The 19,960-nt window shown below is 26.5% G+C and overlaps 1 protein-coding gene across 3 annotated transcripts in view; it reads left to right on the top strand.

Moving 5' to 3' along the window:
- Positions 1–19,960, top strand: part of LOC129963517 (uncharacterized) — a 78,755-nt gene that overhangs the window by 32,589 nt on the left and 26,206 nt on the right. Inside the window, exons 1-2 of one of the 3 annotated variants that reach the window (XM_056077945.1) lie at positions 642–842; positions 17,618–17,779. In XM_056077945.1, coding sequence (XP_055933920.1) covers positions 17,686–17,779 — 94 coding nt within the window. In that variant the 5' untranslated portion in view covers positions 642–842; positions 17,618–17,685. Of the gene's footprint in view, positions 1–641; positions 843–17,617; positions 17,780–19,960 lie in introns of those variants that run through there. The other 2 variants (XM_056077947.1, XM_056077946.1) reach the window with 2 other exon arrangements.

Genomic DNA, 19,960 nt, shown 5'->3' with positions numbered 1-19,960 from the left:
GGAAATTTCATGCAATTTATTTATAAATATTTTAAATATTATTTATGATTTACTCTCTGTCATTAAACATCATTAGAGCAATATTTTTAATTTTTTGTTGATTGATTCGTATATAATCCATAATAAATAGAACTACTATCAAGATTTTAAGAAATGCGATGAAATAATAATGAATCAATTATTTAATCAATCAGAATGTCAGTCCACAATTATATAAATAATCGAAAATCAAGGCGGGAAAAGCCATATCTTTTTGCACAATTCCATGAGACGCTATTCTAAGAACATTCGAATTATCTAATTAGATCTTTCCCATAATTCATTTGAGAAATCATTTCATTCTATTGTTTACACTCCAGAAGCTGATAAAGCAAAAAGAAACATGTTACATCCATCAAAAGATTCTAGGGATTTTCGGGGAGAACGATAGTGAAATACTAGCTTATTGTCAAGCGATGTTAATTAGAATTATTGCCGGAGGGGGAAAACATGGAAATGAAATCGGACTTTTGGTACTACTGACAACTGTTGATTTCGCGAAGAGCGTCACCTAACGAGTGGAAAATAGGAAAACAACGGAGGGAAAAAACGAAATGACGTCACATGGCGCGTCATCGTAAGCGGTCAAGCAGCAGAAATTTATGACTTCAAAGCGAACACTCGACACTTCACGAACAGTTCTGGTTGCTCCTCGAGCTTTTTGCTCTTGTTTCACACACTGCACCGGATACAGTTGCCGTGAAGTTATTTCTGTTTCCCGGTTTAATGTGAGTATGAAAAGGGAAGATTTTTTTAGAATGTGCATTTTCCAATCACTGTGATTCTTGAAGACTAAAAGTTTTGTGAGTAAACTTCCTTTATTTATGTTTTCATATTTGTTTCCTTTTCGGATTTATTATATAATTAATAAACTCACTTGTAAATCAAAAAATGTAGAATGTTTTTAAGCCAGATATTGCCTTTTATACATTTTTAATTATTAGCTTAAAAATTAATTTTTTTTAATGCAAAGAAACTCCTTTCTTTTTCCTCCAAAAGAAAATATGATATAACTTGTAGACAATGAATTTATCTTACAGCAATTTCCAGAATATAGGATTTAAGTTTTTGGAACCGTAAGAACTTAAACCCTTTAGAACACGATTATTATTTTTGTGTTATTTTCCTCATAGGTTATCTAATTATGCCTGATGATTGTTACGAATACAGGTATAAAAAATAAAAATTTGAGTGTGAAATTTAATTGTTAATTTAATTCAATTAATAATTTAATCAAATATTTAAAAATATAACGCTAAATTAAATTTTTTGCCATAATCTTTCTTTTGTTAATTCAAAATTGCAGTTGTAACTTATTTTATTAATGAAAACTAATTGGAAAAGGAAAAAATAGTGATGATACAAATTTGTATCAGTTGCTTAAAATTAAATTATTTTTTCTTTAAAAGAAATTAAGAATTTCCTTTACTATAAAACTCTTTAACTATTCAAAGCTTTTGTTAAAAAGGGTTTTCTTTAAAATTACATGTCCTACTATTTTCATGTGTATAGTGTTTTTGATAAATTGTCTCTTTACTTCTAGAAAATTATTTTAAAAGCCAATACGATGTGAAATTACTAATATATTTATCTTCACGGATAAAATAAACATGCTGGTTTTCTTAAAATATAAATTACACATTTGCAATTCTTTTTAAATCTATAGAATTTTTTGAAAAAAAAAATTGTTTTTCTGATTTTATTCTCCTGTTAAAACATTCATTATATTCACTAGCAGGATAAACGAAATCATTGTTTCTGTGTTGTGTAATTAAGCGTATTAACTGTTTTTAACCATGTGTTTAGTAATAATGATGAATTATTTCGTTCAGTTTTCATGCTACATGTCACAATAAAAAAGAAGAAGAATCACTTTTAAATCACCATTTTTCCAATCACTTTCCTCCAAAATAATTATTTTTAAGCATACTTCGTGGTAAAATAAAGATATTATTTTGCGTTTTAAGGAAAGGAAAAGATATTTCAACTGTTCAAGGTCAGCTTATCATTTTTTTAGTTGGAACAATGGTCATTTTAAATATTCTATATTCTGTAATACGCTCGACTAGAATAAAAGAATCAATGTCAACGAAAGTAGACAGATTCTTTAAATTAGCCGGGGAAGTTCCATTTTTTTTAATCTAAGAAATCAAGATACTACTTGGAATATATTTAAATTTAGCATTAAAATTCCGTGTTATTTACGAAATTTATTCAATACGTTAATAGACAAATTATCAATGGAATTTAGAGAACAAAAATCAATTTCAGTAAGAGAATTTAATCAATTAAACTGTAATTTCTGATCAAAGATCTGCTTTTATAAAAGTTTATATAATTCCTTATAGATAATACACCGACTTCTTTTGCCGTGATCTTTTGATGTATCCATAAAATTTACCAATTTTCATTTTTTGTGAAATGGATAAAAAGAGGGAAATAATGTAAAGTTTTACTATCCATAATAGATTGCTGTGTCTATATAACCATTATAATTATAATAATTTAAATTGTGTTTAAATCAAAATCTTTCAAAATCAACTTTAATCGCAAAATGTCTTGGAACTAAAAGCAGCGATTTCTTGAGTAATTGTTGCAATGCAAATCAAACGGCATCTTAAAACATTAATTTGACGATAAATATCTCTTCCTGTACTGTAGAAATTAGTAAAAGAAGAAAAAATATATTTATCTAATAACCAGAATGATAAAATCTGACTCTTGCTTCTCTTGACAACATCTCTACAATATAAAAAAAAACTGTTAGAGAAAAACAAATTATCACTCCTTAACTAGAAATCCTGATTTCTCATTTTTCTGTCTCGATTCGAAAAGACGGATCGGATTCTTCTTAATTAGAGATAACGCTTTACATTGTTGGTTTATATATTTATAAGTAAATATTCAGATTGGAAAAATAATTAAAAAAAAATTTAAATACATGTATTTCTAAAACGTTAAGTTTTTGAAGAATTCCCCATCCCAATTTTTTGAGACATAAAATATGGTAACTTTGTTTTGGTACATGATGGTTTATTAATAAGTTAAGTGACAAAATTTATTTAAATAATTTTATTATTTGGAATCATTAGAGTATAAAGAAAGGTTATCTTGCATCTTGACTAGCCATATTTTTTATTCTTTTTCATGGCTTTGCCCCAGTACTTTAGGATCGATATTTATAGTAGTGGACTACTAAAGTTTGGGCTTTCTAAGCTAACATTAGAAATTACATACAACAGCATCACAAAAAAATAGTGTTTTACACTTTTTAAACAACTTACACTGAAGCTACAGAAAGAGCCATAAAATAAAACTCACTTTTATTTCAGAATTTTTTTTGTTATAGAATATTAATTATTGTTTTTTTATATTAAATTTTCTTTAGACATATATATTACATTCAAGGTACATTTAGACCATACTCAGGACAATTTAATTACGTTAAACGATATTCCAATTAATTTCATTCTTTTATACAATTTGCATTGTCCTGAATATACAGCACTTCAAAAAATCTGATCATTTTAATATTTCTTTTATAAGAGGAAACAGCAACTTAAGAATAGATTACCTTATTCTTTATTTAAAAAATAGCTTTATTCTATGATTAAAATCGTTTATATTTATTTAAAATTCTTTCTGACAATTAATTAGTTAGAATTACATTGAAAAAATCTATATTAACAATGCAAAGTCAGATTTGCGTAAAACGATTATTTTCATCATAAAATCAAATATAAATCAGATTTAAAAAAAATGTTTGTAAAATAGTTTCTCAATATGAATGTGTTTCCTAAACATGCATGTATTAAATTGAAAATATAATACTGTCAATTCTCAAAAAACTTTGCATAAAATTTTTTTTGATCTGATACTTTTGGAATTATAATATAATTATGAAGTTTACACAAATTTAGACTGTTTATATGAATTCTTGGGAAAATATTTTTAAAAAAAACACAGGATTTCCTGATAATTGAGATCCTGCATTATGAATGAAAGCAATTTCGACACAAATTACTAATTAAAAAGATTTTACGGAAAGAGAGGCGCATGATTTCTCCAAACATCCTGTCTCAAGGCATAAAAAATATTGTTCTTGTAAAAATTTCTGTTTTGAAATAACTTCAACTTTTCAATTTTTTTTTTTTTTTTTTTTTTTTTTTTGAAACAGAAATAGGTCACATAGTATAGAATATTTTTTATGTATTTTCTTTCAGAAAGCTGTTTGAACAGTGTCTTAAACATTTTATTTCTCTTTGTGTTTTATTTCATCATATTATACGACACTATAAAGCGCTTCGAGATTCTTCATCAATCGTTATTATTTAAATGTTATCTAACGAAATTTCATAGCCTGCAAGATCGTAAAATAGTATTTCACGCTGTCACACTGATTGTTTTCAAAAATCGTTTGCTGTGAATTATTTTGTCTGGTGCGTAATAATAAATGACAAAATTCTTATTTTTCTTTTAACACGCAAGTATTTAACTGTAATATTAAATTGTTGGAAACAGATTTACGATCATCAAATAAATAACTATCTTACTGTATAACTTCTACAAAATATAATTATGTTCTAAAATAACAAATAGCAAAATTTTATATCCTCAAACACTATAGAGATTACAAACTAGATTTGTAAAAAGAACAAAGCATTTTGCTTTAATATTCCTCTGAACAATAATATAGCGCTTTAATATAATTTGAAGATTTTTTTTTAATGTAATGCCACTCTAATATATTTTTAAATAACGTTTGCTTTTGAATTGTTTGCTTTTGTCAGTGAGATAAGAATAATTTATAATATTTATAAAAGTAAATTAATTGAAAGAAAGTAATACTGAGTAGCAGTGTATAGGAAAATTTGGAAATATAATGTCATATAATTATGTATGGGTACAGTTTAATTATGAAATTATTTCTTCTAGATTATCTTTTTTCTTTAAAAACTACATTTTTCTTTATATAGTGCTTTTAACTATTTGAGGTTGTAAAATTATCTTTATACACACGCTTAAGCACTTTAATTACTTAAGAATAATATTTTCGAAGAATTTCAATCGGTTATTACTTCGATTTCAAGAATTTCAGACTGTCTTTAATTTAAAAATGAGGAAAAAATAAAGTTATTAATAACCTCCATGTGATATGCTATTCTATTTCTTAAAATTGCTACGATTTTGACTTACTTTAGAAAAAAGTACATTTCTTTAAGTTGAATTTTACGATCTTTGACTCAATTAAAATTGCTATATGAAATAGAGAATGAACCGCTAATTTTGACTTTACTGAAGGCTCACTAATCTTAAATTATTTGTCCATGAAAAAATAGATAAAGGAACAGTTTCCTCCATTTCAAATTTTCACTGAATCATTTTCTAGAAAATGTAGCTTAGCAGTTCGATAAAAATATCTATAAAGAAGTACTATAGTTTTAAAATTCCAGATTTCTTTTAAGTGCAATGGCATCTTTTCAAATGGCTAAATTTGAAATATTATACTTTATCGTCGAAATCTCGGATACGAAATATAAATCATTAATCAAGGAAATCGAATGCTGAAAATTTAACTGCTGCTAAATTCTTTCAATTCAAATATTTGAATGATGAAATAAAATCTTTTCTTTAAAACAAAATTTTTATTTTTTTAAATTTTTGTTCCTTTTTATTTATTATGAAGTTTACAACATTTAAGCGAATTAAGAAAGATAAAACTTATTGAAAAAGGAAGGAAAGGTGTTTTTTTTTTCGCTTGTATGATGACTTCATTTTTCTTGAAAGCTGTTAATATATCTTAGGCGTCGTATTTATTGGAAAATATTCCAACCCTTTTTACCTAAAATATTTCTTTAAATATAGAGGATTTATCGTCCATTTAATCGTTCGTGCTTCAAACATCTTAAAATGTATTTTAAGTTTTGGCAGCCTAACAAAATGGAAGAAATTTTCTTAGAACCTCTGTGAAAATAATACGTTCGTTGCGTGAAACATTATTGGGAGATTTCTTAATTAGTCAATGAAAAATTAGAATTTCTTGATATTCTATTATAATATATATATATATATATATATATATATATATATATTATGATAACCAATTTGAAGTATTTCTTATATTAGTGATAAATTAATGTTCACTTAAGTTCTGAGACTCATTTCCTTGCATTTAAAATGTTGAAAATCTAGCAAAATAAAGAATTTTTAAAAGCTTGATTGTAAGACATTCTTGCCACATAAATGATAATATAATCATCAGTTAGAAGTGAAGTATTTTTTTTTAAATAATCATAGTTCTTGATCTTGTATAGAGAATAGGAATTTAATAAAAAAAAAATCAAAACTGCATTGTTCTCTTAACATAAACGAAACATTCTTGATGAATCAATAGATATATCCTTTACTAGAATAGTTTTTACTACAAAACAAGTCATGCAGTTTTGGCTCATAAAAAATAGTTCCTGTCATAAAACGAATATGACATGATCGCATGCTATAACTCTATCGAATATCCTCTTACATTCACGTGAGTAACCAGTTCTTTCATCATTTTCAAAATGGTTAACTCTGAATAATTCTTTATTATCACAATTACAACAAAGAATCTTTTAAAATACCAGTCATAAAATGCCCGTTATTAGCCTGGTTGTCCCAGTGTTATTGAATAATACAGTGTCCTTCAGGTAATATATTTCAACATTTATGTGGAATGAACAGTTCCTCTAAATTTATTGTATTTAAAAGAATCCAAATACCTTTGGACAAGTATCACAAGAGAATCAGAAACTATTTTCTGATAAAAGAATATCTGAGTGTAAGATCCCAATGCTCTGACATTTAACCAGGATCATTTACTGATGTACGACAATGAAGCACATATTTCTTAGACTTATTTCTAAATTCATTCCGTAAAAGCAGTCAAATGAATTATATTCTGATCACTTCAAGAATTTTAATTAACGTTGACGACGTTGCGCCTATTTTTATTATAGACTGCTACCTAGTATAAATCCAAAATAGCGTTCTACTTTTTATTGTAATAAAAATTGAGATTTACATCTAATTATTTTAAATATTTTCAATAGTGTGAAAAATAATTTAAATTTTTTTCATATTTCAAGTCATTAATCGTTTTTAACTTTACAGATATGTTCTGGTATTTTTTAAATTTCTTTTTTCTTTAAAATAATTAGAACACGTTAGCAGGAAATTTGGTTATTTTAAATTATTGCAATTAAAATTTTAAAAATATATATCAAATGTAAAAAACTTTTAGAATTGGACTAGTAATTTCTTTCTCAATTTAAAATACAAATTCTAGAAGTGGAATATATTAAATTAAGTAACATATTATTTAATTTCAACTAAAAACGTCATTTAAATATTTTTGTTGCAGATATTTTCAGTATTTCACTAATTCTAAGAATAAAATGATAAACTGAAAGAAAATTGTCTTTATTTAATATTCGCTAAAGCTAGAATAATTCTTTTTATTTCAAATGAAAGTTCAGAAACTGCTACGAACCTTGAGGCATCTTTTAAAAATGAAATTAGATGAGAGCTTTTATATTAAGTGAAGGTCCTTAAGGAATAAATTTCGTCAGTCAGCCATTTTCTGATCATTGTCATTTTCTTACTCATTAAACTGCAAAGCAATTATCCTTTTCTTTTTTGAAATAGAAAATTGATAACTATCGCCAAATATTAAACTGAAACTGTGGAACGTTTTCGTCCAAGTACCTCACTATTTCGAAACTTTTTAAGTGAATTTCTTTCAGTAACAGGATAAGAATTTAATTCGTTTTATTATTTAATCAAAAAATTGCAGTAATTTAATTAAACTCTTTTCTTAAGGAGAACCACCATTGCTCAATTGAATTGAGAAATGGTGAGTCACAACGGTAGTTGTAAAAGAACTCGAGGGATTCAAGGAAATTCTTATTCAGTTACTTTTAATTAACTAAATGATAAGCTCCTCAAAGTTGTATTCAATTAACAAGCCCAGTAATATCTATTTTGGATTTACGAGGAAAAGAAACCTGTTGTAGAAAAGGTATTTTCAACCATATCTAATACTGAGTATGCATTAAAACAAGTTTGGTACGTTTTAAAGAATAACAAATCATAAATAATCTTTCAGGAAAATGCTTATTTTCTGATATCAAGGTGATAATTAGCTAATCAAGGACAATTTTGAGGAAAATTTTGCAGTTCGTAGAACATCAGTTTGCTTGATGCTACTAATTAAAATCAATATATAAATTTAAAAACCTTTGTTGTGGTCAAATATTAATAAAATAATTTTTCGACGAATTATCGAAAACAACTATTGATGTAATTTTCAAACGTACTTTTATGTAAATATTTATAGTTGTATATTAAAATTTCCAACTAGCTTCTATTTTCGAAGGACAAATCGAAAGAATATAATCCATGGATCAAAATTTAGACTTGGATATTAAATTTATTTCAAAGAATCACAACGACATTCGGACCATAAAATTCCCATCTGAATATATTGTTTATTGGACCGATGACACAAAAAAATTAATGATGTATATCAAATCGCTTTTTTTTTAGAACGGATTATACAGTAATCTTATCTGTATCTTAATGAAATTTAAATATCGATTTCATGAATTCTTGTATTTTTCAAATATCAAGTATAATGTATTTGAATTCAAAAATGGTCTGCAAAGTAATAACAATCAATTTTGATAGATAATATCAAAACATTATAATAATTAATTTTGATGGGCTCTTCCATATTTTCTATCCTTCAAAATATAAACGACGAGAAAATATTGAAAAGACCATTCCTTTAGATATATAAAAAGATTCTAATTTGTATAAATTTTTTTAAAGAGTAAATTTGTAGTATAAGTAAAACTTATAAACTTAACTAACTTAAAGTAAACTTATCTATACTTATAATAAAGCTCAATGTGTGTGTGTGTGTGTGTGTGTGTTGGCGCTCTACAGGCCAGACCGTTTGACATACAGCTTCCAAATTTGGTACATGTATACCTTGGAGGTTGGGAATGTGCACCTGGGGTTTCTTTTTTCGAATTTTTAATTAGAATTTTAATTATTAATTAAAAACTAACTTTCCCGCCAAAAAAATCTGCCATTTTCCCCACCGCCAACTTTTCCGCCAAAAAAAATCTTCCATTATCCCCAGCGCCAAACGAGAAAGGCTTCAGTTTTTTTTTTCTCCCAACAGTAATGAGGCTAGGGTTAAAATTTTTCGGCGTATTATTTCAATCGGTTCTGTTTATTTTCTTAATGTTTGATGCATTTAAAATTAAACATTGTTAATGAATCAATCTTTCAGATTCATTCTGAAGTACTTTTGAATTAAAATAAAACAGAATAAAGGAAATTAAAAATTTCTAATCCGCATAGCGTTACCCCAACTGGCGTAGAAAAAATCACGTATTTGCGTTACGTAACCGGCGAAGAAAATTCACGCATGCGCATTCTGTTCTGATTGTTGCCATGACAACGTTATGAATGGATGATTTAAATTATTTTTGGGTTAGTTGCATGCTTTTGTAAGTAAATTGTATTTATGTTAGTTATATATTTTTTGTATATGCTTATAGTTTTAAGTACATCGTTTTTTAAGTAGTTTTTTTAAAACCTGTTTTCAACCTTTTATTTTAAACGATTCGTTTTATTTTCTTAGTGCTTGATGCATTTAAATTTAAACATTGTTAATGAATCGATCTGCTCATAATGAATCTAAGAAAATTTTGTTGACCAACTCTTGAGATATTACATAAATTAAAAAAGATATTCTTTAGTGCCCATAAAGTTTAAACGCTGAGTGACTCTATTTTCAGTAATCAGATTATAAAAAAATGCTTTGTTTCAGTAAAAAATATTATTATATTAATTGAAGATAAATTCTTTCCACTTTAATTTAAAGCATAAATTCTACGGGTGCTAACAGAAAATGAGAGAGATACATATTACGTTATGACTGAAGGCCTTTATAATATTATGAATGAATTATATGATAATCGAAATTTGAAGTTTTAAAATATTTTGATGAAGAAGCTATTAAAGTAGAAATTGCATAAAATATTTAATTATTAAAATTTTAACGAACATTAAGATTGGCGAACCGGCTGGTCGCCAAAGGCGGCTAGTATAGTATAAGTAAAAAAATGTTCTTACTTAAAAATGTCAATTTTTAAACAGAGCTATGTATTTGATTGTAGATAATATTACCTATATTATTGTTTTTCAGCGATCATGCGAAAAATAATCAGAAAATTATGCCACAAAAGTTTTATAAAATATATTCTACATTAAAAAATTTCCAGTTTTTATTTTTTGAATTTCTTTAATTCAGAACTTGTTTTCTTTGTATGTTATCACATTTTCTCGTGAATTAAAAACAGTTTCTTTTTGGTTAACCATGTAGAAAAAAAATTATTCCTCTTTTTAAATTTTCAGTTATATTAAATTTAGTGAAATCAGACACTTTCCATAATTTATATTGCTTGAAATTGAAACTGCTTTTAATATTCGAAAGATAAAATTACAACAATTCCATTGTCGAAATCCTTATTATTCACATGAAAAATTGCAATAAAATTAAATTTCTTTTTAAATTAATATCAATTTAATATTTTCATAGCAAATCAGTCAATTTAATCAATTGACTGATTTGACTAATTTTTATCAAATTCAATCTTCAAAAAAAAGTTACACGAAATGAATCTAAATTGTTCAAATAGTTTCTTTATTATTCATCCCTTTATCTTATAATAATTACGAGCATTGTTCCGTTTTGAAAATTTCGAATTATTGGATAATAAATTTTATTTTGTTGATGTACTTGCTACGAAAAAATAAATTCTGCAATGGAACAGGACTGAAAAAAATGATTATTCTGAAAAAAAAAAAAAAAATTCTAAAAATTAGCACAAATGTTCTTGGAACATATTTCTACTCCATAATTTTTTTCTTCTTTTCAATCGATTTTTTATGTGTTTTTTTAAGACATACATAAACTTCTATCAAAGAATTGTTTTTGATTTTCTTTAATCGTTATCAAGGTAAATGAATCGCAGTCACCTTGATAGCTCTAACGAACATTCTGGCTGTGGCCTCTAAAAACCTGTTCCTTCATCTAAACACTTTCTTATTTATTATGCTCGGCTCTTCCATAAAGAGAAAGTATAATAAAAGATTCACTGTCAATTCTAGTGCATTAGTTGCGAACTATCCGAAAATTTTCTTTCGAAAAAGAAGTAATAATAGCAGAATTACGTCCTTGGTGCATTCCTTAGGACGTGTCAATTGGAGCCAGAGGATAAAACAAGGATTTAAATACAAATATACGTAATAGAGGTTCTGTGTAAACTCAGCTGGTGTATTCCGGAGGTCGTTATGTGCATAGAAACGAGCTGTTTGCGAATATGATTGACAGCAGAAATGTCGTAAATTATGTCGAAAAACCAGAAAATGTGAACCGTGACGTCTGAGAAATGCCAGGAGTTTCATTGTTTTGATCAAACAGGTTTGATTCGGAAAATGTATCCCAAAATTTTAGTAAAATGAAATCAGTTCGGGTGGCGGCATTTTTTAGGTAATAAGTTCAAATAGGTTTGAAAAATTGATGCATTTCTAAAATTTAAATGAAAAAAGTTTTTTTTTTCTTATGAATATGAAAATGGCATTGTATAAAATTCTAGTATTCTATAAAAGGTATTTTTCTAGGTCAAATGTGAATATACAAAATCTAAGATCAAGAAATAAATCGTTAAATAAGATAAATTAACGTAAAATAAATATTGATAGTGTATTACTAGGCATTATTATTCCGAAAAAAAGGTATATTTTTATTACTGTTACATTTTTTCACATTTCTACATTTCAAGTGCAGATTGATCAAACTATAAAGTTCAATATTTTTTTTGACCATTAAACCCATATCCAACTATTAAGGCACATATCTATTTTTTTAGAAAAGAAATTTTAAAAAATTCTGAAATTGCTTCCCTTCTCATTGGATATTATTATTTTGAAATGTATAATTTGAGATAATTTTAGAATGATTTTATTTATGCTTTTTCAATTGTGTTTCATGTCCGTTCATGATTATTTATCAGTGTTATGTTCCATCAGCTTAAATTTCCCATACCAGAATACCTCATAAATTATCCATATTTATGAATATAAATTTGTAAGGGATATGTTTTATTTTTATATTTCTTTTATTTGCCAGTTTGTATAAGATTTTTTTTTTATCCTCCTACCCAAAATTCAAGGGTTTAATCCACATTCGAAATCAGTACATTTTTCATATCCAATAGTTTTGTAATTTTTTTTTTTCATTTTTTTTACTGTCTTCAGCTTTTTTTGTATCTAATACTCATGCATATGAAAGATTTTTTTAATAGCTAGTCCTTTGATAGCTATTTAAATTATATATTTTTTATTTTGATTATGAGCTTTTTCCGGTGTAACGCCACTATTGACACACATCTAATGATCATCAGAATACAATAGTTCCCAACAGGCATGGTTTTAATGCATATTACAATTCTTTTTAGTACTTATTCCATACCCTCGGTAAAATTAAATTTCAGTTTCTGCATTGTGACAGCATTAACGTGGCCGGTTGTTTCTGTGGGCAAAATTTTTTTAAGACATTGTATAAAATTCCTAGATATTATATAACAAAAATGACAAATTTATTTTTTTGACAACGTATAAAAAGAAGCTCTTGCCTGAAAGACATATTTGAAGACACATGATATACGATTGAAAGATGCATGACTGCTCTATAAAAGGGTGAAATTCTTATTTTCTTAATCACATTGTTTTCTAAACTAACGTTTTTCAAATTAAAAATGTTCACAATTTCTTCTCAAAATAATAATTAAAAAATTTCTAAACATGAGATAAAAACTTGACTTGAGAATTTAATGTGTCTATAGCAAGTTTTATTAGTAAATTATTCAGGAAAAATGATCAGGCGGACATGCTTTGCTTTCCGCACTTATGACACCAACAAACACTGTAGGTTATAAAAACAAACATTGGATAAAAAATATTGACTAATGTATTGGATATTTGAGTTGCCACAACTCCCATGTTCTGATCTGCATATTTTTCTTTGATATAAATTACCGACATTCGACAAGAAAAGATCAGTCCGACATTAAATCTGTGAACATTGAAATAGTTTACTTATGCACCACACAAAATGGTCTTATCCGTTCAAGCCGCCATTATGTTTTTCCTATCTACCTCTTTTCATCTGCTTCTTAACTTTGATCTTCCAGTGATAATATTCATTTTACTTCTTCATCTACCTGACACGGGCGTTTGACCAAAACTGAACTGCAAAACGCATTTTTTCCAAGGTTTTCGCATTAAAGTTAAGCAAGGGTGACTTCGTGCATCCACGTTCTACATGCCCGATAGAATCGGCCTTGATAGCAAGTTCACATATAAAATTTAATTTTTATTTCATATTACAAAAAAATTGATGTCACTGAGAAGCGTTTGCTGTGAGCATTATGACAGTTTGAAAAAAAAAATCAAATTCTGGCTCGAGTTTAGAATTTAGAAAGGATAAAATCATCAAACTTGTTTGATCGAAACAGTAAATTATTATTTGAATAGAGACTAGAAAATTTCACATTTTTGGACAACAGCCAAGCTAAAAAACTGGTACTGACCGGTCTGCTTTGAGAAAGACTGATTTCGACTCAAAATTCGATCCGATTTCAGGTTTTAATATCCTTATTGTCAAGGCCTTCCTTCGAACTTTCCTATGTAGATATGTTTTGTGTAATTTTCGATCAAAACATGACGTATGCAAAGACGTTTTACATTCATAAAAAATATAACAGTTCCAAGATTAGTTTCTTTGTATAATCCCTGGATATTTCATCTTTTATTTGTTTCTCTCAAGAATGTCTACATTAGAAATTCTTGCATTTTTTTCATTGTGTTATATATTTTTTTTTTCAAATTTCAACATGCTTATTAAGAATTTGGGTCTACCATGGCGTATTAACGATTTAATCATTTTTTTCTCTCTTTCTCTGGCTGAACCGAGTTTAATATTATTCGCTCAGTTACGCGTCCCTGATTTCAAAGTTATCTTGGATACCTCAAAAAATGTATGCATAGTTTAATTAATTTTTGCATAATAATTTAATAATAATACATATCATAGTTTCGAATCTCAAATGAACTAATACATTATTATATATTTACTACCTCGATGTAATTCTAGTAGACAGATTATTTAAATGAAGTAGCAGCAGTTTGTTCCACAGTCGATTTCTTTTAATGAAAAATTACGTGAATCACACACTGAAGGATTTAAGTACTTTGCGGCCCTAAGTAGTGTACATTATAAGGCTCCTCATTTTATAAACTGGTCAATTAAATTTCCCATTTCAACACGTTCTTAGTATATTCATGATTTGTTTTAGGTTACTCTTTTTTATTTTACTAACTTTTTTCAAAATGAATTTGTTTTTATCTATCTATTATGACTTCAGAATAAATCTATCTGTTCTGAATCTGTACACTACATTCTGGAGTCCTAATATTATAGAAGCAGATGTTCGATGTTTATAAAAATTCTAATAACCACTTGATCGTGATGAAACATATTGTAATTGATCAACTAAAATTTTTAAAGAGTTAATATTATTGTAATAATATATAATTCATATTGTAATAATATATAATTCATATTGTAATAATATATAATTCATATTGTAATAATATATAATTCATATTCATTCATATGACAACAAGAAAAATACTCTAATCGGCTTACATTCAGCCCCCTCTCAACTTAGTTGCCTAGTCTATCTAGATGGAAATCTACAATTAGAATCACAACACAAATTCAGCTACAATCAATGTGTTGAGAGCAGCAATGGATAAAGATTACAACATCTGCAATTTCATCGATATACGCTATAAACAATAACGATCAATAATTCAGATGCTTTCGATTACTGACAACAATCTACTTTCCTATTATGCCATTAACTGTTTAAGTAATAGTAATCTAAAGTATGTATGCTATTTTTTGCGATAATACTTGTATCGAATAACCTTCTTCAAATTCAATGTATCAGATTCCAGCATTCATTGAATGTTAAAACCTACTTTCTTTTTTGTTACAGTTCATAAATAGTACGTTAAAAGAACGGAAATCTTTACAAATATCTAAATCTAGATGAAGTATTTCAGATTCATTCTTTTAAACTATAGCTTCTCTCATGTTTACTAGTGCGTGATTTCAATTTACAGAAATAAATACACAACTATGTAATTCATAAGACACTTGTTTTCAAAAGCCGGAGACGACACGAGTCAGTAAACAGCTAATCGAATACAAGTTTTTAAAATGCCGCTTTTTTTTTATTTTGAATAATCTGAAATAATAAATAAGATTAATGTTTCGATCTTTAAATTATCAGTATTTATTTATTAATATTATTTCTGACATAAGTTCAAGATGAAATGTTTAATACGATAACAAATTCCATATGTTCGTACAACTGTGGAACGGCCGATTTTATTCAAATGAAAAATGTAAAAGAATTTTATTTGTTTGTGTTTTGAAAACAAATGTATATGTTTTTATTTTATTTTGTTAAGCTGAATGGTAAATAATTAATAATTTTTAAATGTTAATTTGAGTAAAGAAATGCAGGTTCTAAAAAAATGTCTTTAAAAACTTTCTTCTAACAATAAATTTATATAATTCATTGACCAAATAGAATTTAGGCATTTAATCATATTCAAGAAACGGAAAATGTTCAAAAAGAAAAAAATCATGAACCTTTAAAATTATCTTAATGTTACAGTTGCACATTCGTATACTCATTGAGAGATATATTTTTAGATCAATTGTAACTTCTAGATTTTAAAATTCTTGCCATTCAGGATTTAAAAAATGTAATTAGACATTAAAATTTCAAAAGAATGTATGATCAGAATGAGATAAAAATAGCAAAATGTTAAAGAAAATTAAAATTCTGTGAATCCATAATTTGATGGCCCAGACAAATTGATTTTTTATTGAAAAAAATTCCTAACAGCAATTTTTTCTTTGAAATTATTGAACTTGTTATTATTAAATTTTCATTAGTTATTCCGTTCAATAAAATAAATATTTAAGGGAAATTTCCAAAATTTTGCTCAAATTTTAAAGATTTTTTTAAAAAATATTTTTCTACATTTTTTCTTGTTTTAAATTTACACCTGATCTATTAGTTGTCATGTATTAATGTAATATAAAAGTTATCATTACATTTTATAGCTCATTTTTTTAGATATTTATAACTCTTTAGTTTATATTTTCTCTCTAAAGTGAATAGATAACTATTCAAACGCGAAAAACTGGTATTCTTCTGTCTTTCAATTTTTTATCCAATAACATCTCCGGATACAAACTTAGAAGCCGTTGTTGAATAGCCAGCTTAATGACTTAAATCAATAAAGTTGCTGTTATGTTCTTTTCCAAATTTTGCCAATTTCCCATGATAATTCAACAAGACCATTAATAGGCAAATCGGATTCTTTATGCTTAATTAACTAAAATAAATAAAAAAAATATGAAAAAAGTCGTCTGCTGGATCATTAAATATTCTATTAAAATATGTTTTGAGAATATATGATACAAAACAGAATTTATTTTGAGACGAAAGACGAATATATTTTAATTTATTCTGAACAAGAAATAAGCAATCATTTTTTACTCGCTTTCAGATTATCTGAATGCCGATGAAAAAAACTAATTTCTCCGTGTGGCTTTTCAAAGTGGAATATTGTAATTTTTTTTTAATGAAGGTTTAAAAAATCTCATTAAAACCGCTGGCATATTTCTAAGTATGTAATATATATGCGTAACATAAATTTAAAAAAAATAAATTGTATGGCTCTCGCATTTAATTAAGTTTAGTTTAGATTGGTTTATTGATCTATTGAAACTGTTCTTTCTTTCTTTTTATAATTATTGCTTGTAATTAGAAAAGACAGAATAAAGATGAACAAATTCGAAATCTAAATTTCTTTTTAAGATTGTTTTGTTTGCATTTAAAATTTGGAATCTAACAATCTGGATTGTATCATGTACGTAATTGCAATAATCTAACCAGAAGTATCGGCCCCATTTGGGAATGATATTTATAATTTTACGTTACTACAATGGAAAATAAATAGTTTCCAAAAAGTTGGTTAATTATGCTTGCAATTAAAAATAGATTGGCTCTACTTGCAGGATAATATCTAAAAATATTTGAAAATTGAAGAAAGATTTTCTATTAAACAAAATTAGGAAAATAACAGTATTAATTTTTTGTATCAAAATCGATATTGCTCCGCCCTAAAAAAAAAGTTGATATATCCGTGAATTTATATCGATTTAAACTGCCATAAAATAGTTAAAATCATTTCTTTCCTTTCATTTACTACCTTACTGAAATCACATTTTTAAGGGTCAATTTTCTGTGATGCTTTGAGTTGTAAACTAAAACATTATTCATTGCATGTTTATAATAATTATTCTCTTTTGCAGATTTTTGAAGCCATGTTCTATATTAGAAATTTTAGAAACTGTTTAAGAAATTCTAAAGTGACGTGATAATGTTCTCCTCAAGCAGCGCAACGGTGTGTTGCACTATCTTAACTGCATTATGCCTAACTTTTGTTCATTCACATGCTTTACCCAACCTCCGAGGTAAGAAATCTTTTTTTTTTCTATCTAAAATTATTAAGCAATGTTACATTACATTCGTTTGGTATATTATTCCATTCTTTTGATTTTTAATGAAAAATGCGTATTTGTTTTTCTCACACTAAGAATAATCTTCAAAAAAGAATCTTATGTAAATTAATTGAGAAGAATAGATCTTTTTAACAATATAAGCAATCTCTAATTTAAATGGCCCAATAGCTAATTTCTAAACCAGTAGAGATGGATACAGTAGGAGCTCGTTAAATTTAATTTTAATTATCTTAAATTTAATTAAGTTAAAGAAATTGCTTAAAAATTTGTGCTTTTGATTCTGGTTTCTTTATTTATTAATCTGATAGTTGATAAGTTGATTTATTTTTTTAAAAAATGAAAATTGAAACAAAAGAATTAAAAACTTATAAATAAGATACGAAATAAATCAGCAAGCAAGAAAAATTCAGGGCTGTGTGATTTGTCCTACAGCCTTTGAAAATCCACAGCGTACAAACTGATTGATTTATTTGAAGTTAAAAGGGATTGTTTTTCTCTTTTAAATTTATAGGCGCTTGAGCTGCAACCTGAACAGAGCTAGATTGGAAAGTGATACATTTTTAGTCTGAAGAATTTCAGAAGCATTGGAACAAATCATTTTAACACACATCTCTTTGATAATTCAACAGGCAATATTTTCTTGGAGTAATTATTTTCTCCTCACTCTCATTTAAAATTCCCTTCTTTCTCTCTCTGCATTTTTTTTTTTTTGTCTCTCTCGTTGAGTGTTTATGAGCTTTGGATTCGAATCTTATAGTCTTGATAAAAACACATACTTTATTGAATATTCGTTTTCCTTTATTTGAGATTACTTTTCGAAAATAAAGCTCTTGGTCAATTTTCTAAAATGCTTTTTCGGATGAAAAATTTTATGAGGCATCAATTATTATTAATTATTGTATGAACGTTGCAGATAATTTATTGCATATTTTATTTGAAATTCATTTTTAGAAGAATATAATCGAACTGACCGGGCGAAGACGGAAGAGTGTTAGGGATGCTCTGATAATTTTATTTGTGGAATTATCTCTTCAACACTCACAAAATTTTCTGTAGATAAAATTACAAAAAATTTATATCATAAATTACTTATTTAATGTGTTTGAACTGCGAAAACATCATTTGAAAATGAATTGAAATTGGAAAATTTTAGGCTATTTATGTACAACATATCTATTTCTTTAATTGTAATATTTCGAAAAATATTTTTTTAGGTTATGATTGAATAGATGAGTTTAAACTGTCAGCTGATTTTTCAGCTGAGACCCATTCTAGTTGGATATATAACTCGAAAAAATATTTGAGTTATTTGTATTTTTTGTGTTATTTCTGTCAAATAATGCTTTCCTGAAAAAAAAATTAAGAATTTCAATGCAATTATTCTTAGACAAATTTAGTAAAATATTCTTTTTATATTAACATTTTCAACAAAAAAGAATCATCTCTTAATAAATCAAAAATGAAATCCAATGTTTTATGACGACTGAAAAGCTATGACACACTGAATTTATTTTATACCAATTTTGTTAAAAGAATACGTTAACTAGATTGAGTTTTTTGAGACAGACGCGGAAATGGTTTAAAATCGTGTAAAATAACGATAGGCAAATGCATGTCTTTAACAGTTTAAACTCGCCTATTCAGTCATAATTGGATAGGGCACTCTGTTTAAAAATTTATTTTAAAATATATAGTAACAAAATATTTATGTGCTGAAGTTAACAAAGTGATTATTTTATTTAAAAAACATTTTTAAAAATTAAAACAAGAAATATAACTTTACTACAATGTTCAAAATTTTTGGCGTGGCCTTTTTTTTTTTTTTTTTTAATCTTTTTATTTTATCCGTTTTTATCTGCTGCATTTTGCCATCATAAATAAATAAAAATATATTTTTGAAGCAACAAAAAAAATCATCTGCATTTCAATTTCGCCATTTAATTGTTACAAATAGATGACATTCAACAAAGACTTATTTGATAAAATGAGCGATAAACGATTGGTAGATAATCTAGGAGTAAAACTTATTCTTCACGTATAATTGAATAAAAAAAAGTCGTAATTATTATTGTAAAAACACAATTTTGCTCTTTTTCAAGGAATCTGGTCTCTGAAAGATTGAAGTACAATATG

Source organism: Argiope bruennichi, chromosome 3, assembly GCF_947563725.1.
Source record: "Argiope bruennichi chromosome 3, qqArgBrue1.1, whole genome shotgun sequence".
NCBI classification, from domain to species: Eukaryota; Metazoa; Arthropoda; class Arachnida; order Araneae; family Araneidae; genus Argiope; species Argiope bruennichi.
This window is presented reverse-complemented; position numbering and strand designations above follow the sequence as displayed.